Source organism: Ipomoea nil, unplaced genomic scaffold (genome assembly GCF_001879475.1).
Source record: "Ipomoea nil cultivar Tokyo-kokei standard unplaced genomic scaffold, Asagao_1.1 scaffold0755, whole genome shotgun sequence".
Taxonomy (NCBI): domain Eukaryota; kingdom Viridiplantae; phylum Streptophyta; class Magnoliopsida; order Solanales; family Convolvulaceae; genus Ipomoea; species Ipomoea nil.
This window is the reverse complement of record NW_017617183.1, coordinates 1,188,277-1,209,278: the sequence shown is the minus strand read 5'-3', so window position 1 is coordinate 1,209,278 and position 21,002 is coordinate 1,188,277. Positions and strand designations below refer to the sequence as shown.

General features: G+C 40.9%; 1 protein-coding gene across 1 annotated transcript; it reads right to left on the bottom strand.

Moving 5' to 3' along the window:
* Positions 1-2,360: 2,360 nt before the first annotated feature.
* On the bottom strand, positions 2,361-4,325 carry LOC109176779 (probable aquaporin TIP1-1). Its single transcript, XM_019326170.1, has 2 exons — positions 3,781-4,325; positions 2,361-2,992 (listed from the first exon to the last, which is right to left on the bottom strand). Exons 1-2 carry the CDS (start codon positions 4,159-4,161, stop codon positions 2,636-2,638), a joined length of 738 nt encoding a protein of 245 aa, XP_019181715.1. The 5' UTR covers positions 4,162-4,325; the 3' UTR covers positions 2,361-2,635.
* Between the last annotated feature and the right edge of the window lie 16,677 nt (positions 4,326-21,002).

The window sequence follows — 21,002 nt, the reverse complement described above, 5'->3', positions numbered from 1 at the left end:
TACTAACTTCAGGTGGTCGAAAATTCTATAATTTTCAGTAGTGATTCATGGGTGCTAAAACTATTTGATCCGGCCTTCTACCTTTTTATTTTTTTGATTACTATTTACTTTGTTACAATGTAGTAACCGTTCATAGCGAGGCTCAAACCCATGACATCCCATTTGGGAGAGTCACTTCATGCCACTAGACCACAAGGTCATTCGCAGATAGACTTTATTTGCTTGGTGCAATTATAATTGAACCAATATGAACTAAATATGTAGATATGATAGCTAACAACTAGTTATGACGTTATTTTCAAAAAAAAAAAAAAAAAAAAACTAGTTATGACGTTAGAGTGGAAGCCAAAGAGGAAATTGTAGCTAACACCTTGAAGTTAGTTTGTGATAACCTCTTGTTTTGTTTTTCAGTGACCCAAAAAGGAGTTTGGATCTTGATGACATTAGAACGTGCTGCATGAACCAAATACTTTGTACACTAGTAATGACTAACTCACAGGCATCAAATGACTAGACTGAGTTTGAACAATTTCATATATCAAAACTTATTGAGTCAAACCTGATAAGATATGAATAATAACTCTTACAAATATATTAGTTAAATACTTAAATGATATATTTATTATTGTTTTAATAGATGTATTGTAAGAGTATGGGGAATTCTTGTATTAATTAGGATGAATGGATAATCACCTTGTTGCTGGATAAAGTTCTTTATCCAGAAAAGAGATCAAAAGATTCAATCACTATTATATTTCTACACTTCACTCTCCCATAGTCCCACACTATAATCATTTTATCCGCATGGACAGCTCAATTGATCATATGGGTGAAATTTGTAATAATGACCCGGGAATTTGAAATCGAGTCTCACCAGCAACAGTGTTAGAATAATCTTTCAATGTGAAGGGACTCTTTGTGCACAGTAAACAAAAGTCTAGCCCCTATTGTTCAACTAAGTTATTATAATTTACATCATTTCAGATGTTCTATCGACCGATTGTAGAAAGCTCTTGGGGTTGGAAATTCAACCTTTTTAGGAACAACACTACTATAATCATTTTCCTTCAATTATTCCAAATGACAACGTATTTTAACTGCCACTTCAAATATTATTTTATTTATTGAAAGGTATGGCCTTGACAATAATGACAGGGTTTTTATGTATCCACTTTTTTTTTTTTAAAGTTAATTAATATGATCGCGTCATGACTCTATCTACTCCAATGATAATATATTAAATTACAAAATTATTTTGTGTGCAATAAATTGTGCTGGTGGCCCCTAAATGACCTTTATTCTCCCTAGAGCTGATTGTGTTACCGCTTTGTGTTATTTAGGTGTTTTTTTTTTCAAGTATCGAAAAAATAACATTTTTAGAGTGAAAATAATTTAAATTGAAAAATATATACTTCTATATAGATGATACATGATTTCGACCTTCACATACATTAAAAAGAAACATAACTCAACGAAAATCGAAGAAAAAAAATTCATAAATAAATCACAATAAGTACAAATGAGAATATAGGGATTGCAACTTTCATTTATTAGAGTTTTTCCTTGACAATGTGACTGATATTGTCCCAGATCGGTGTTAAACTTATAAAGAATCACTCAACATGTAAAATTGAGATTCGATTATTCGACAACCCGACTCACGTATTTTAATTGCCCTCTTCAAATATTATTTATTTATTTATTTATTTATTTTTGCTTGGTATTGGCTTGACAAAAGGTCTTTATCCACTTTTTTTTTTTTTTTTTTTTAACTTCTATTGACTATGTTACAATGTACTATATGTCTACTAAGGCTCAAATCCACAACCCCTCATATGGGAGAGCAACTTGGTGCTACTAGACCACAAGGTCCTTGACTTTAAAACTTTTTTAATTGTATGTACATTACAAAATTTTTTTGGATGACGAGGGAAACCCGCAGTACATTTACGAGGGTGTATATGGGGTAAACCCCACTCATGTATAATAACTCACAAATCAACTCAGGAGAAATAAACTACAATAATAAAATCTTGTGTGATAAATTTGATTGAGGGGGTGTTGAAAAGAATCAAGTTCATTGGCTTTTTTTATGAGAATTATACTCCACCTACTAAGCTACCCTTTTAAGGCATGTACATTAAAATTTTGAATGCATTTAGGTGGTTATCTACTCCAATGAGAATATAATAAATTGTGAAATTAATTCATGTGCAATACTTTGTGCTAGTGACTCCTAGAAAGCCTCTATTCGATCTCTCTAATTGCTTAATGTGTTAGTGTTTTGTATTCTTCAAGTAATTTTTTTTCAAGAATAAAAAAACACATTTTTAGAGAGAATGTAATTAAAATTGGAAAAAAAAAACAAAAGAAAAACATGCTTATATATAAATGATACACTATTTCGACATTGACATACACATTGAAAAGAAACATAACTAAACGAAACCCGAAGAAAAAAAAAAGCTCATAAATAAATCACAATGAGTACAAATGAGAAGATAGGGGTTGCAGTTTTTATTTATTAGAGCTCTCCACCCAACAATGCAACACCTATCTTCCTAGACAGAACGTAAAGGAAACTAATAAAGAATCACCCGACACATAGAATTGTGATTTGACTCAACCTGCAGGCTCACAATGGCTCGTGGGTAGGGTGACCGATGAACAAGAGTTCATAGACAACACCAGCAAGCCCTCCACCAACGATGGGTCCCAACCAGTAAACCCAGTGGCAGGACCAGTTCCAGCTAACCAACGATGGCCCGAACGCAACGGCCGGGTTCATGGATGCTCCAGTGAAGGCGCCGCCGGCGAGAATGTTGGCACCCACGATGAAACCAATGGCGAGGGGCGCAATCGTTCCCAAATCTCCCTTCTTTGGGTCAATGGCGGTGGCGTAGACGGTGTACACCAGCCCAAAGGTCATCACAATCTCAAACACAAGAGCGCTCCATACAGATACTCCGCTTAGACCAAATGACCCTGTTGGCTGCATTCAAGCTACTTGAGTTAGATTTCACAAATATTTGAATTTCATTCCGCTATTGTTGAGCTCAACTTAATTAAACTCGAATAGTTTAAGTAACGATACGAGCCAAATTTAAATACTTAATACTTGATTTGAATAATTTGGGGATACGGTTAACAATTGAAAATAAGGTAAAAATGTGACAGACTAATTTCATAAATATTTCAAATTTTAAAATTTATAATATTTATAAAACTGACCTTATGTTTTACCCATTAGAGCTATTAGATGAACAACTCAGATTTATCTACAATATTTACATACAAGTGGTTCTCATTCATATATATATATATATATATATATATATATATATATATACACACTATAAAATGGTCATAGTTCAAATTTGAGTGAAGTCAAATTAAATTCTTCAAAAAAAATGAAAAATAAATTGAACTCAACTCGAGTTTTGAGTTTTTCTACTCAACCAGCCTTATTATACCCTATAATAAGGATTATATGAATAATTTATTTTGAAATACTCATAATTCTTTACATAGTATAAGTTTTATATTTTTTTAAAATATTTTTAGTTCAAAAAATTTAAGCCCCACGACGGGAGGTCGAACCTGCTATAAGGATTTGCAAAAATAATTTGATTATTGTAAAATAATAATAATAATAATAATAATAATAATAATATTATTATTATTATTATTATTATTATTATTATTATTATTATTTAAAAAAAAAAAAAAAAAAAAAAGAAGAAGTTGGAAATGATTGTGATGAAAGAGAAGATTACGTACCAAGCCGGTTGAAAGCTCGAGGAGGAAGCAAGCAACAGTTGAGCCAAGCAGCTGAGCAATGACGTAGAGAAGGCCGCGGAAGAAGGTGATGTTGCCGCCAACAAAGGCGCCGAAAGTGACGGCGGGGTTGACGTGGCCACCGGAGATGTTGGCGCCGACGGAGACGGCAACGAAGAGGCCGAAGGCGTGGGCAATGGAGGCGGAAATGAGGCCAGCGGGGGTGCTAGCACCGTCGCCGGTCAACTTACTGTAAGCCACGCCGGAGCCCTGCCCGGCAAACACAAAAATGAGTGTGCAGATGAACTCCGCCAGGGCGGCCTTCAGGCTGCCTGGGTGGCGCAGCTCCTCATGGCTGCCCAGTGCTACTTGGCGGATCGGCATCGCCGGAAAATCAAGAAAAGGTTAGAGAAAATGGGCGGAGCAAATTTAATTAGAGATGTTATCCGATAACCTTCTTCTATTGGTGTTTGGAACCCCTCCTTATATTGGGATGGGAAATATCGCATTCTTTGTGGAAACGGTCCGTAACAGGTTGTCACTGAGCTTTGGAATGTCATTAGGAAATTTTGTCCTTAGTTATACTATATTTACTCCCAAATTTTACTCTATTACTTTTATTTCATGATGCAGTAAATAAGGATTGAATATTTTCATCATGTGCATTCCAAAATAAGTGTCTATATCAAAAATGTGTGAGAACGATTAAAGATTGAGAGTAAGAAATGAAAATCCATGTACTATTTTTCCTTTATCCTTACCTCTCCATGAAATTCATTGCACAAATTTTTTTTTTGTCGTCTAATTTATTTTTTTATGTGATTTGTCCAAATTTACTTAACACACTTTTAATCCTATATATAATAAAGTTATATGGTCTTGTGAAAATTAAATGTTGATATTAATGTTTAAATATTGGTATTAACAACATTTAATTTTCACAAGACCATATGGCTTTAAGAAGCATGCATGCAACCCCAAAGTCCGGCCATTAAGTTTGAAATTAATATATAGCATAGTTAGGCGGCCTAATATTTAAGATTGTTGATGTGCATATTGAGGACTACGAAGACAAAGATGCGTTATTCGTGGATTCATCGGATACTATCCAACAACACTCTCCAACTTAATTGACGTGAAGTAGGCTTAGTAACATTAAGATTATATTCTTGAATTTTTAGTTCTCATCTTTTATTGATTACACACTTAATTCGATAGTATTTGGAAGAAAAAATCAATGTTCAAACTAAGATTGTAATTTTGGTTTTTAAAGGTCAATTGTATGTTGCTACATCTAGAGTTAGAAATCTCAAAGGTCTAAAAATTTTGATCCATGGTGACTCTAAAATTGTAATTCAATTACTATTGTAGTTTACTAAGTTCTTAAAAATTTGTAATATTAAATACTATGTAACTAAATTTTTAATATAGTTTAAGATTTATAGTAATCATCCACCTTAAATATTATTTTAATTGTAAATATATATATGTTCATACATAATAACTATTAAATAACAAAAGTTTTATATATGCTCATATAAGGTATATTTTTATAACATATTTTTCGTGCATCGCATGGGACAAATACTAGTTTAAATAATAACCACAAATTTTGCTATCACCCAAAAAAATTTGTCACATATTTTAATTTTAATGAAGAAATAAAACAAAAAAAAAAAGTAATTAATGACCTTGACGCTCACATATCTTGGCTGTGACAGGGAACTAAGAGAGAGAAAAAAAAATTCTAATACGACAAAAATAATTAAACAAAAAGAAATGAGAGTGTTACAAAAATTGTAACGATGGCACACTATTGGTTGCAAGAACAAGTCTTACTCCAATACTATGTATTTCAATTTTTTAAGATTAATCAGATCACTGGACCGGGATGTTGGAGGGTTTTGGGTGGGGGATTTAATTTTTTGGTAAAATTAATGAGATCACAAATGATAAATAAATAAATGATATTAAATTAAATGTAATAATACATACGTTACTACGTTAGTGGGGCAATTTATATCCTGCACCACGGCACGCGTTGCATTGTGCGTTCAGATGCAAAACGATGTCGTGTTTGCTACTCAGTGTTTGATAGTTAATTTTTCTTAAAAAAAAAGCTCATGTTCAAAAATGTATATAATGTTATACTAGAATACACATAATTGTATACATGAATGTACATAATTATATAACAAAATACACATACTCTTTTTTAAAAGATAATACACATAATCTAACATAATACATAATAAACAAAAACTTTTAACATAATACACATCAACTCTTAACATAATACACAAAAATTTCCTGATTCGGATGTACATAATTGTATAAAAAAAATACATAATTGTATAAAAATGTACATAATAAAAAATATACATAATTGTATAAACAAATATACATAATCATGCCAACTTTTTACCGCGCTTCCGAAAACAATGTCATTTTGGAAGACGCAAGACGCACAGTGCACTGTGCGCCGTGGTGCAGGGTATAACGATTGCGTTAGTGTGGTTTTCAAATGAAAAATTTTGGGCTTAATAATTAAGGGTCCACGTTCCCTAAAAAAAAAAAAAAGGAATTTAAGGGTCCACGACATGTGAAATTTTTTGATGTGATAAGCCCCCATTGATGCAACTTTTGGTGGGAGGTAATGAAGTAGCATGTGATGAATGCGAGCTGCTCAATCAAGTTGATTAGGGGACATGGGAAAATGCTAGATGTACTACTTTAATTCTGTACTTTTAACTTGCACTCTCACACACAAAATATTAATGTAGACACTTGTATTTGATCTACATGAAAATAATAACTTATCAAAATCTGTCGGGAGTAAAATTTAGATAATAAAATAGAGAGTACATGTACTAGAACTTGTGGACATGTGATAAAATTAAAACTATGTTAATGATTCAAACATTTTGGGACTATACTCATCAAAAGCGGATGAAATGACATAAGTTTTTTTTTTTTTTTTTTTTTTTTTTTTTTTTTTTTTTTTTTTTTGTGTGTCTTTTTTTTCTTTTCATTTTAATGAGAGATTTTAGGTTAGATCATGATCTTACCCGATATAAATAGATGTGTGCATATTTTGGTTAAAAATCGAATAAGCGACAAAACTAACAAAATTTGGTTAACCATTTTTAACCGAAATATTTTGATTAATGATTAAGGACTTTTAAGAATTTCAGTTTACGTTTAATTCGGTTCGAAAGTGTTGATTAATCGAATTACAAATTTTATTTATAAATTTAAAGTTTTTAAAATTGGACTAAAATAGTTCGGTTAAACGGCCAATTAACACAAAAACATTTCGATTTGATTAATTCAAAAATATGAATTTTGGTTTGATTAATGGTTAAAGCATTTAAAAATTCAATTAGTTCGGTTAGATTATTAACCAAATGAACATCCCTAGATACAAATATAACTAGACTCTATGTGTTTCTAATTAACTGGTCAAGAAAATTTTTAGTCAACTCTTAAAAATGTGGCAAATTATTGTGTGGACCATGGTCCACACAATGTTATGTGGACCATAATAAAAAGTACATTTTTAATATATTAAATGTCTGAATGTACATTATACAATATAATGTATACTCAGAACAAAAATAATGTACATCCCTTGAATACAATGTACATTATTTTTATACTGAATGTACATTAATTCAATATCCTTGTGCTTGACCCACTGCGGGAGGTGTATAAGGTATTTGTGATGGCAGTAAAAGTGGAAAGGCAGATTAGTGCACCGAGTTTGAATGTGAAAAGTATGGAGTTCAGTCAAGCCAACACCGTTCAGAATGCAGATGATATGGTTGCTGCTATGAACACTTATAATGCCAAGAGATATGGAAGCAGTACGTAAGCCTAAGTGTATTTTTTATGGAATGACGGGGCACACCATTGACAAGTGCTACAAAAAGCACGGTTATCCCCCGGTTGGGTGCTAGGCTATAAGTCCAAGATGAAACAGCAGAGTGCCACGCATGTGATAAGCAACACTGCCGATTTGGGGATTTCTAATGATCAGTTTCAGAAGCAAATGGTGGCTTTACAAGGTCAGTTGGGGCAATCTGCTAGTTCTAGTGCCACAGCCACAATATCTTTAATTCCAAAATTTACTTAAGATGTTAAAGAAGGCAGGTATTCTATTTCTCAAGTTAATTCCCTTTCAATTTGTGCATCTACTTGGATTTTAGACTCCGGTGCTATGGACCACATAGCTTGCTCTATTGAATTCTTTGATGAATATTATAATGTTGAAGGAGTTGAAGTTAACCTACTAAATGGAAACCGCATGGCTGTTAGAAATAGAGGCACTGTAAAGCTTGGACACAATCTATGCCTAAGAGATTTCATGCACATTCTGTCTTTTCAGTTTAATATCGTGTCAGTAAGTAAATTGCTCCAAGACACATCTTATAGTCTAACCTTCTCTTCTGGACAGTGCATAATTCAGAAACCACATGGGACGACAGTTGGTTTAGCTAAGCAAGAGAAAAGGCTCTATGTGATGAAGCCACCAATGGAATCTGCAAGTTACAAAAGTCTAGTTATGCAATGTAATAAAATTGAGATTTGGCATAGACGCTTGGGACATTTTATCATGAATAAGATGCACTTGTTTAAGGAAATTAATAATTTGCCTATAGTAAATAAAACTTGTGATGTGTGTCATCTAGCCAAACATAAACGCTCCCCTTTTCCTATAAGTATTTCATCTTCGAATGTCTGTTTTGAACTAATGCATGCAGATATTTGGGGGCCCTTCCCGGTGTGCACAATGAAAGGGGAACGCTATTTTTTGACATTGGTAGACGACTATTCCCGATTTACGTGGTTACATTTGATGAAGACAAAGTCAGAGGTTAAAGGTCTGCTGAAACAGTTTCATAGCTTTGCTTATACACATTTTGGGCTCCTAATCAAGACAATTAGAAGTGACAATGGGCCTAAGTTTACCTTGGCAGATTTCTATGGTGAAAAGGGTAGTCCATCAAACCTCATGTGTCAACACTCCACAGCAAAACGTTGTGGTTGAAAGGAAGCATCAACATATTCTTAACGTCACTAAGACTTTGCGTTTCCAAGCCCAACTTCCTCTAGATTTTTGGGGGCAATGTGTCATGCATGCCGTGTACATCATCAACCGCATTCCATCTCCGGTGATTGAAGGAGTAAGTCCCTACCGCAAGATGTACGGTAAAGATCCTACTCTTAATACACTCAAAGTTTTTGGTTGCCTATGTTTTGCTTCCACTCTGCCTCACTCAAGGAACAAAATGGAACCACGAGGAAGAAAGTGCATTTTTTTTGGAATACCAGCTAACGTGAAGGGATATATGTTGTATGACTTGCTTGATAACTCCATTTTTGTCTCACGGGATGAAGTTTTTTATGAGCAGGAGTTTCCTTTTTCTAAGCAGCCAAGCACAACACCTCAATTTTTTAATCCTTCACTGTCAAATATCCTCACGTCAACTCTGATGGATTATGAGCAGCCAAGCAACTCACAGATCAATCGCAGACTTCCTCTAGTGAACTCCCAGGTTGATCATTTATCATACAAGCTCACCATAATGCAGCATAAGGTTCCACTAATGATCAAGAATCCTTTGAAGCTACAACCAGTGACACTCAAGATACGGCCAATCATGAGGAGGAAGCCATTGTTAATCCTCCAACTCCCTTGAGAAGGTCGAACAGAGAAAGGCGTGTGCCTAGTAAGTTGCAAGAGTATTATTGTGACATGGTTCAAAAGCAAGGTTCTTCATCGCACAGTATGTCCAAATTTGTGTCATGTGATCGCCTAACACCATTGCATAAAGCTTTCACATTATCCGTTACATCTGTAACGGAGCCTCGCACCTATAATCAGGCCATCAAAGAGGAATGTTGGAGGAATGCAATGAAGACAGAAATTATTGCTCTCCAAAATAATACTACTTGGCAGTTAACAGACTTACCCATTGGAAAAATACCCATAGGCTGCAAATGGGTCTACAAGGTCAAACTCAAAGCAGATGGCACCGTTGAACGCTACAAGGCTAGGTTGGTGGCTAAGGGCTACACACAACAATTAGGGGTGGACTACATCGAAACTTTTTCCCCGGTAGCTAGGATAACCACCATTTGGACTTTCCTAGTTGTGGCTGCATCTAAGGCATGTCATGTTCACCAATTAGACATCAACAACGCTTTTCTCCATAGGGATTTAGACGAAGAAGTTTATATGGTTCTCCCCCTGGGCTTTCAAGCAGAGAAGTCGAACCAGGTCTGTAAATTGTTGAGATCATTGTACGGCCTAAAGCAAGCGAGTCGGTAGTGGAATGCCAAACTCACGGCAACCCTCTTGAATGATGGTTTCAAGCAATCCACTATTGATTCGTCTTTATTCACTAGAGGGAACATGCAGTAGCTATATTGCCCTCTTGGTATACGTTGACGACATTCTTGTAGCAAGTAGTGAATTAATTCTCATCCAACAACTCAAGGACCTACTGGATAAAGCTTTTAGAATCAAAGACTTAGGTGTTCTAGGCTATTTTTTGGGTATCGAAGCCAAAACTTCCATTGCCGGTTTGAACTTGTGCCAAAGAAAGTATGCATTTGACATTTTAAGTGATGCTTGATTCCCTAATTGTAAACCAGTAAATACGCCTATGGTTCTGGGAACCCACCTATTACAAGAAGATGGCACAATTTTAAGTGATCCGGGAAGCTATCGGCGGCTGATTGGTAGGTTGCTATATCTCACGGCCACGAGGCCGGATATCACATACGTTGTTCATAGGCTAAGTTAGTTTGTTAGCTCTCCTACCGATAGGCACATGGTCGCTGCTCATCGCATACTCCGTTATATCAAAGGTTTTCCCGGCCAAGGAATATTTTATCCAGCGGCAACCATTCTTCAGCTCAAAGCCTTTTCCGATTCAGATTGGGCTTCTTGCGCTGACACTCGCAAATCCGTTACAGGCTATTGTATATTCCTTGGTCCATCTCTCATCTCATGGAAATCGAAGAAGCAAGCAACGCTGTCAAAATCTTCTTCTGAGGCGGAGTACCGGGCTCTTACAACCATTGTTTGTGAATTACAATGGAGTACCTCCCTACTTCAAGACCTACACATTACTGTAAGTGCTCCTGCAACTGTCTTCTGCGATAATAAGTTCGCTATTGTAATTGCTGAAAATAATGTTTTCCACGAAAGAACTAAGCACATTGAGATCGATTGTCATGTTGTGCGAGAAAGAATTACTCAGGGTTTAGTCAAGCTGCTTTCCATTTCCACTGTTAATCAAGTTGCAGATGGCTTCAACAAGCCTATCCCAATTTCTCAATTTGAATTCTTTGTATCTAAGCTGGGTATTCAAAATTTACACACGCCAGCTTACGAGAGGGTATTAGAAGAAGAAAGGAAAATATAGAAATGGTATAAATGTACTTTCAATTATGTTTTGTTTGTTACAACTGCCACCGCCTTATTTAAATAAGTGGCAGTCTTCCCTTTCCAATGTAATGTCACTTTCCACTTTCTCTCTGAAATAAATAAACAAATAAAGCTTTCATCACATCTTCTTCACCCGTGACCTCTGTTCCCGAAACATGGCTTGAACCGCGACGGCAACGACAACGCTAACATGGACACATGGCCGACGAACTCGCGTGACCAACTCAACAACTGTGGTGAAGGGAAGCAAGAGCTCGGGACATCGGTACCACCTGTGGATCTCCATGCAACTGCCTAGGCCATTCAACAGGCAACAGCGGCGCTAACCCAATTAGTGGCAGGGATTCATGGTCAAGTTCCCCGAGCACCCGCCCAGGAGGATGAAGTGATATTGCCATGGTGAGAGAAGACCCAACGTCACGGTGCGACCCATGCAACCGGCGGTCATCCTGAAACACAACCTCGCTTTAGGGGAAGTGAAACGAGGGGCTGGATGAAGGTGTTCAAGGGGACGGCTTGTAACACCCCGTGTAACAGCCTTCAATCCCGGATTAATTATTTAATTAATCCCGTTAATAATAATTAAATATGATTTAATTCGGTTAGGTTTCCCTTTAATTAATTAATAAGGCCCACTATGAACCGTGGGTCCTTGCCTAAATTAGAGCCTTAAGCCCATTAGGAATAAATGAAGTAGGCCTTTTACTATTCAGATTATGATTAGGATTCTCTTTAATTAATTAATATGGTCCACTATGGACCATGGAACCCAATCCTTAGTCCCAAAAGGAATAGAATTAACAGGCCTATAATATTAGTTCCTAATTAGGACTCTTAAATATATAAATAGGGGACTTAAGAGGCACCTAGAACCCCCCACACGCCTAGACGCCCCACCACCCCAGGAGAACTCCAAGAATTCCCTTAGAAGAAATCAAGAAAGCAAGAAAGCTTAAAGAAAGATCCTTCATAGCCAAGGAATTAATTAAGGCTAAGAGGTAACCCATGTCTCAACAAAACCTATTTTCATAGCTATGACTTTCCCTTAGGGTTTCCCCCGTATGATTATAAATGGCGAATTACTATGATTATGATTGATGTTGATTTAATGATTCCATGGGGAATCTTGATAATCTTGATATTGGGAGTTTCTTGATAATTATGATGTTCTTGATGATTAATTGGGATTCTTGATGATTATGAGTTGTTCTTGATGATTATGATGTTCTTGATGATTAATTGGTACCCTTGATGATTATATGTTGTTCCTACCGAATCTTGCAATTAGAAGACGAATCGTATTCTTGTTAATATAAAAATGATTAGAACCCTAGTGTAACACCCCAGATTTTCAAGACATTTAAAACTTATAAAATAAAGGTATTATCTCATTAAATCCCAAAACATAATACAAGTGTACGGGGTGCTATGCCACACCTGAGCTAGAGAACCCAGGTGCACAGGCTAACTAACTAATATCCTCAATAATGTAACTGCATAATATGGCACGCAGGCCGAAAAGGGAACTATCTACTTCTACGTTCCGAGTTCTAGCGCGCTCCAGTGACTTATTCTTCTGTGCCTGAAAGCCAAATATATCTGTTCAGCGAGAGATGCTGGTAACCCACTCCAACGCGTTGAAATACACTACATATAGAGATATATATAGATATACGAAAACCATTATGAGCATGAAGATATATCCTACGAACTCTAGCTTTTAAAACCGGGATTGCCTCGACAGATAAGGCCAGACACAAGCAACAGTTATAACGAGCATATGCAGTTCACGACAGATAAGGCAGATAAGGCAAAGCATAAACAATAATCATAACCCAACATGAACAATCCCCAATATAAATCCCATAGTCACATCCCCCAAGGCACTCATAGTCACAACTCGTCCGTACCACACACATAACGCACATTGTTGGCGCCACGGGACCGATCGCATGCCCATATATGAGGGTCAGCGCATATAGCTCTGACACAGCCCCGCAGCACCATGCCCCGTATCGCAACACGGGGAGGTCGATCGCAACCGACCGATGAACCGCAGCTCATCATAATGTTTGATCGCAACCAAACAGTGAACCGCAGCCCAAGAGAGTGTCATCTGACCGCAGCCAGGATAAAGGACGAACCGCAGCTCGTATAGAAACGTTTGATCGCAACCAAACGGTGGACCGCAGCCCAAGAGAGTGTGTCATCTGACTGTAGCCAGGAATTCCAATCTGACTACAGCCAGCCTCTGAACCGCAGCTCAGGAAAATGTCATCTGATTGCAGCCAGGAATTCCCATCTGACTACAACCAGCTTCTGGACCGCAGCCCAGGATACCGTCACCCGACTGCAGCCAGGAATTCCCATCTGACTGTAGCCGGCTTCTGAACCGCAGCTCAGGATAACCAATCCGATCGCAACCGAATTGGGGCAACACGCGCACATAACACATAGCAAGCACATACAACCCACATTACACGTTGGGAAGGGGAATAAACGTATAACAAACCTATGCGTGATCCATCACATGTTAAGAACAGTCCTAAGGGGTTCATACTTCTCCCACCTAGGCCAACCGGGTACCAATTCAACTAGCATGCAAGATAATAGACTTATAAACCTACGAACGGTACCCGAAACATCAAACTAGACATAGGCACGACAAGCGGGGTCCGTTGGGACACCACGGGGATCGGGGAAACATCAAACGGGGAAGCCGGGGTCCCGGGTGGGATGAGATTCCAGCGGGTAGCCGGTGGGTGGGGGTCCACCCGCCGGCTGTCACTGTTCCGGGCAGCGGGTGCCCGGCGGGCAGCTGCCCGCCCGCCGGCTGCCCGCTGCCGGAGCTGCCCGAAATTGCCGCGGGTAGGTGGCGGGTCCCCTACCCCCACCTACCCCCCACTGACACTTTTCATCACTTTTCGCCCCGGGAACCGTTGTGGAACCCGAAACCATGCTTAGACACTTTACAACGCAATTACGACCACACGTAGACAATTTAACGGATCAAATACGAGAAACGAACGACACATATCCTATCATGCTTTTCTAAACATAATCAACTCCCAAACATGCGATTTCCCACCCGATAATCCAAGAATCAAAGCATACGGTACAACCTAGGTGTAACACCCCGTGTTACGGCCTTCAATCCCGGATTAATTATTTAATTAATCCTGTTAATAATAATTAAATATGATTTAATTCGGTTAGGTTTCCCTTTAATTAATTAATAAGGCCCACCATGAACCGTGGGCCCTTGCCTAAATTAGAGCCTTAAGCACATTAGGAATAAATGAAGTAGGCCTTTTACTATTCAGATTATGATTAGGATTCTCTTTAATTAATTAATATGGTCCACTATGGACCATGGAACCCAATCCTTAGTCCCAAAAGGAATAGAATTAACAGGCCTATAATATTAGTTCCTAATTAGGACTCTTAAATATATAAATAGGGGACTTAAGAGGCACCTAGAACCCCCCACACGCCTAGACGCCCCACCACCCCAGGAGAACTCCAAGAATTCCCTTAGAAGAAATCAAGAAAGCAAGAAAGCTTAAAGAAAGATCCTTCATAGCCAAGGAATTAATTAAGGCTAAGAGGTAACCCATGTCTCAACAAAACCTATTTTCATAGCTATGACTTTCCCTTAGGGTTTCCCCCGTATGATTATAAATGGCGAATTACTATGATTATGATTGATGTTGATTTAATGATTCCATGGGGAATCTTGATAATCTTGATATTGGGAGTTTCTTGATAATTATGATGTTCTTGATGATTAATTGGGATTCTTGATGATTATGAGTTGTTCTTGATGATTATGATGTTCTTGATGATTAATTGGTACCCTTGATGATTATATGTTGTTCCTACCGAATCTTGCAATTAGAAGACGAATCGTATTCTTGTTAATATAAAAATGATTAGAACCCTAGGTTGTACCGTATGCTTTGATTCTTGGATTATCGGGTGGGAAATCGCATGTTTGGGAGTTGATTATGTTTAGAAAAGCATGATAGGATATGTGTCGTTTGTTTCTCGTATTTGATCCGTTAAATTGTCTACGTGTGGTCGTAATTGCGTTGTAAAGTTTCTAAGCATGGTTTCGGGTTCCACAACGGTTCCCGGGGCGAAAAGTGATGAAAAGAGTTAGTGGGGGGTAGGTGGGGGTAGGGGACCCGCCACCTACCCGCGGCAATTTCGGGCAGCTCCGGCAGCGGGCAGCCGGCGGGCGGGCAGCTGCCCGCCGGGCACCCGCTGCCCGGAACAGTGACAGCCGGCGGGCAGCCGGCGGGAGGACCCCCACCCACCGGCTACCCGCTGGAATCTCATCCCACCCGGGACCCCGGCTTCCCCGTTTGATGTTTCCCCGATCCCCGTGGTGTCCCAACGGACCCCGCTTGTCGTGCCTATGTCTAGTTTGATGTTTCGGGTACCGTTCGTAGGTTTATAAGTCTATTATCTTGCATGCTAGTTGAATTGGTACCCGGTTGGCCTAGGTGGGAGAAGTATGAACCCCTTAGGACTGTTCTTAGCATGTGATGGATCACGCATAGGTTTGTTATACGTTTATTCCCCTTCCCAACGTGTAATGTGGGTTGTATGTTCTTGCTATGTGTTATGTGCGCGTGTTGCCCCAATTCGGTTGCGATCGGATTGGTTATCCTGAGCTGCGGTTCAGAAGCCGGCTACAGTCAGATGGGAATTCCTGGCTGCAGTCGGGTAACGGTATCCTGGGCTGCGGTCCAGAAGCTGGTTGTAGTCAGATGGGAATTCCTGGCTGCAATCAGATGACATTTTCCTGAGCTGCGGTTCAGAGGCTGGCTGTAGTCAGATGGGAATTCCTGGCTATAGTCAGATGACACACTCTCTTGGGCTGCGGTCCACCGTTTGGTTGCGATCAAACGTTTCTATACGAGCTGCGGTTCGTCCTTTATCCTGGCTGCGGTCAGATGACACTCTCTTGGGCTGCGGTCCACTGTTTGGTTGCGATCAAACATTATGATGAGCTGCGGTTCATCGGTCGGTTGCGATCGACCTCCCCGTGTTGCGATACGAGGCATGGTGCTGCGGGGCTGTGTCAGAGCTATATGCGCTAACCCTCATGTATGGGCATGCGATCAGTCCCGTGGCGCCAACAATGTGCGTTATGTGTGTGGTACGGACGAGTTGTGACTATGAGTGCCTTGGGGGATGTGACTATGGGATTTATATTGGGGATTGTTCATGTTGGGTTATGATTATTGTTTATGCTTTGCCTTATCTGCCTTATCTGTCGTGAACTGCATATGCTCGTTATAACTGTTGCTTGTGTCTGGCCTTATCTGTCGAGTCATTCCCGGTTTTAAAAGCTAGAGTTCGTAGGATATATCTTCATGCTCATAATGGTTTTCGTATATCTATATATATCTCTATATGTATTGTATTTCAACGCGTTGGAGTGGGTTACCAGCATCTCTCGCTGAACAGATATATTTGGCTTTCAGGCACAGAAGAATAAGTCACTGGAGCGCGCTAGAACTCGGAACGTAGAAGTAGATAGTTCCCTTTTCGGCCTGCGTGCCATATTATGCAGTTACATTATTGAGGATATTAGTTAGTTAGCCTGTGCACCTGGGTTCTCTAGCTCAGGTGTGGCATAGCACCCCGTACACTTGTATTATGTTTTGGGATTTAATGAGATAATACCTTTATTTTATAAGTTTTAAATGTCTTGAAAATCTGGGGTGTTACACGGCTCGGTTGGGCAACGGTTGGTCGCCTCAAGGCCTGTCCTAGAGCGATTGGGCGAGAGGATGTCTGTGCAGCAGAGGTTTGGCCGCAACTAAAGGCCGAGGGGTCATCCACCAAGGGACCGCACCAGGACAGAACCAGGACAATGGGTAAGTGAAAGCGGTCGACATGGTTAGAAATGGTGGATGAGTCTAGAGGGCTGGCTCTCTGTTGGTCCATTGTGCAGAAGCGAACCCCAAACGTGTAGGAGGAGGTGGAAAAGCAGCTATAGAGGAAAATAGAGGAGTTAGAAAAGAAAATGGAGGCAAGGGAGCAGGCATCGGAGCCCGAGGTGAGGATGGTTGCACCATTTGCCTCGAGTATAATAGACATGCCCCTTTCAGAGGATTTCAGACTTCCATTTATCAAGGCTTACAGTTGGACCTCTTACCCGCTCACACACATGCCGCGATAAAAGGCAACTATGGTGATGGTTGGGGCAGACAACGCAGTCATGTGCAGGGCATTCCTGTTTATTTTGGATGGGACGTCCCAGGATTGGTTCAACGCAATATCAAATGGGTTGATACAAAGCTTCGCCAAGTTTTCAAATAGCTTCTTGGCACATTTCTCTAACAGGAATGCGGGCGGATCTGCAAAGCCCGCACCAGGTATCTTTCTCTTTTACTCCTACTTCGCATCCTGGTTTCTATGGTCCCCTTGAGTTGGGGACACCGCCCTGTGCCCTCCTGAGTGATACTCTCTGGCTGTCCCAGACACCAGACTCTTCTCCTAAGGCTCCCTGGGGGCCGAGAAGGGAGAGGGACAGGGCGTGGTCAGATTCAGACGTACCGGTGCCGGGTCACGAGCCTGAGGAGTGGGCCCCGGAGTCGGGGTCAGATTCTGACGGCCGGATAGAAGGCGTTGGCCCGGCAAGACGTCGGCTAAGTCACACCAGAAAAGGGGGGACCCCTCTCGTCCGGATCCGGTTGTTTTATCCATATGAAACTACTTGTCTGGAATGTGAGGGGGGTTTCCTCCCAGGGGTCTGCACGCAGGATCCGTGTATTGCTGAGAATGCATTCACCTTTTGTATTATGTCTGCTCGAGCCTTTCAGCTCGTCTGATTGGCTTGAGTTTTTCAGAATTCGCTTTCATTTTGATAATGTATTTGCTTCTGATAATAATAAAATTTGGATTTTTTGGAATAATGATTTGGCAGTAACATTCGAGAGTCAGACTGAGCAGTGCGTCACGATTTCTTGTGTACATTCTACGGTTCTCACGCCTTTCTGGCTCTCATTTGTTTATGCCAAAACCAAGGAACGTCTTCGGGACCCGTTGTGGGCTGAGCTGAAAGCTATATTTTCTATGATTCCCGGGGGAGTTCCTTGGTCGGTGGCGGGTGATTTTAATTGCTTGCTAAGTGTGGATGAGAAAAAAGGTGGGCTTCCGTACTCACATCGGAAGACTACTGATTTTCAGGACTGTGTGAGTGCGTGTGACTTGATTGATGCGGCTTATTACGGTTCCCGTTTCACCTGGTGGAATGGGCGGCGTAAGGACGCGGCTATATGGATGCGTTTGGACCGGTTCCTTTACACCTCGGTGTGGGAATCGGTTTTCATGACATCCGTACGGCATTTATCAAAGTCCACGTCTGACCACACTCCTCTTTTAATGTCTTGTGATTTACTGAGTATGCAGGTGGTACCGAAGCATTTTGTTTTCCTGAACGTGTGGATTAAGCACGAAGATTTTCTAAGGGTGGTGCGTGATAGCTGGCGGGTTCCTGTTGAGGGGGCCCCTATGTTTGTAATCGCCACCAAGTTGAATAGATTGGGTAAGGTTCTGAGCAGGTGGAGCAAGACTGTGTTTGGGGATATCTTTGTGAAGCTCCGTGAATATGAGGATAGTGTGCTTTGGTTGAATATAAAAAGGGTGTTGCTTTGTTACAAAAACAGATTGCAATTGAGGAAGAATTTTGGCAGCAGAAGGCGCGTATTACCGAGGTTCAGGATGGGGACAGAAACTCCCGGTTCTTTCACTCTGTTGTTAAGGCACGCAAGCGTAAGCTATATACACAGGGTTAAGGATGGTGACGGCGTGTGGTTGGAAGATAGGCAAGGGATTGCTAATCAGGCAGTCTCTTTCTTTGAGCATATGTTCACCGCGGAGATTGGGGGTTTTGATCTGGCTAGGTTGGATTGTGTCCCACGCTTGGTTACTGAAGAGGATAATGAGCTTTTAACGGCCGTGCCTGAGGTGAAGGAGGTGAAAGCGGTGGTAATGCAAATGAACTCTACGAGTGCAGCAGGGCCGGATGGTTTCTCGGGGGCTTTTTATAAGGCCTGTTGGGATATTATTCAGGATGATGTTGTCAGTATGGTTCGGAGTTACTTTGCGGGACGGGAATTCACCAGGGCTATCACGCACACGTCCATCGTCCTTTTGCCGAAGAAGCCGAGTCCAGAAACGTTCGCAGATTACAGGCCTATCAGTTTGTGCAACTTCAGTAGTAAGCTTATCACGAAGCTCATGGTAGTTCGGATGGCTACAGTCCTGCCCCGGGTATTGTCGCCGCAGCAGAGTGGGTTTGTAGCTGGTCGGTCTATTACTGATAATGTGCTTTTGGCGGCCGAGATGTGCCATGGGTTGAGCTTACAGAACCGGGACATAGTGCTTAAGTTAGACATGGCTAAGGCATATGACCGGGTATCGTGGTTTTTCCTGACTTCGGTGATGCGCCGTTTGGGTTTCAGCGAGGTCTGGATAGATATGGTGTTTCGGGCTGTGTCTAACGTGTGGTATTCAGTGATTGTAAACGGAGTCAAAGAAGGCTTCTTTACATCTACACGGGGGCTCAGGCAGGGGGATCCATTGTCCCCGACTTTGTTTGTGATTGCAGCTGAAGTCCTGTCAGTTTACCTTGCGCGGGTTTATGATGGCATTGCGGTGCCCCGGTTTACACAGCCGCCAGGGACACCACATATTCACCACCTGGCCTATGCGGATGATGTGATTATTTTTAGTACGGCCAGGTTGGGAGCTATTCAGGAGGTAATTGGTGCGTCAAAGGAGTACGAGGAGATTTCGGGACAGTTGGTGAGCTTTCAGAAGAGTGCTTTTTACATGAACCCTCGTACTCCGGCCTATGAGATTGAACAGATTCGCAGGGCAACAGGTTGTGTGCATAATCAGTTCCCATTTACTTATTTGGGTTGCCCAGTGTATATTGGCCGTAAGAAATGTATTTACTTTGCCTCGGTGGTGGATAAAGTGAAGGCCAGATGTTTGAGTTGGCAGCGCCGACTGCTCTCAAAGGGCGGGAAGGCAATTTTGATATCCTCAGTCTTGCAGGCCATGCCGTTGCACCTATTCTCGGCCTATGCACCGCCTAAGCAAGTCATACGGGACTTGGAGAGATGCTATGCTAGTTTCTTCTGGAAACAGTCAGGGGGCGCCCGGTATCATTGGAGTTCTTGGAAAACTCTCTCTCGTCCTAAAAAGGAGGGGGGGGGGGGGTGGGGTTCTTGGACTTGGATTTGATGGTGAGGGCGGCCAGTGCTAAATTATGGTGGAATTTCCGGACAGAACACACGCTTTGGTCGGATTTTATGAGGGCTAAATACTGCAGTCGGGTTCACCCAGTTGCTAAGTTAGTCCGGAGTACTGATTCGCACACCTGAAGGCGGATGTTGGCAGTACGTGATGAGGTTGAGAGGGTTCTGACTTGGCGGTTGTTCCAAGGCCGGGTAAATTTCTGGTGGGACAACTGTCAGGTCTGGGCCCGCTCGGCAGACTTTATCCACACCGGGGGGTTTCTTACTCCCGGGAGTTACTCCTAGATTATGTGTGGGATGGTGAGCTTGATCTGGCTGACCACGATGACTTGGCGTATGCAGGGATTACTGCGGATTTGTCCCGAATAGGGCAGGGCCCGCGTGATATCCCACTCTGGACCGTGGCGTCCGACGGTACGTTTTCTTATTCCTCTGCCAAGGCCTTTCTTAGGCCTGCACTGCCCACTGCACCAGACCCTCTT

Bases quoted from the DNA above. Each gene is read 5' to 3' on its own strand.
- LOC109176779 (XM_019326170.1), bottom strand. From the start codon at position 4,161: ATGCCGATCCGCCAAGTAGCACTGGGCAGCCATGAGGAGCTGCGCCAC. The intron at 2,993-3,780 runs GTACGTAATCTT...GCTTGAATGCAG, and splicing joins TCGAGCTTTCAACCGGCTTG to CCAACAGGGTCATTTGGTCT.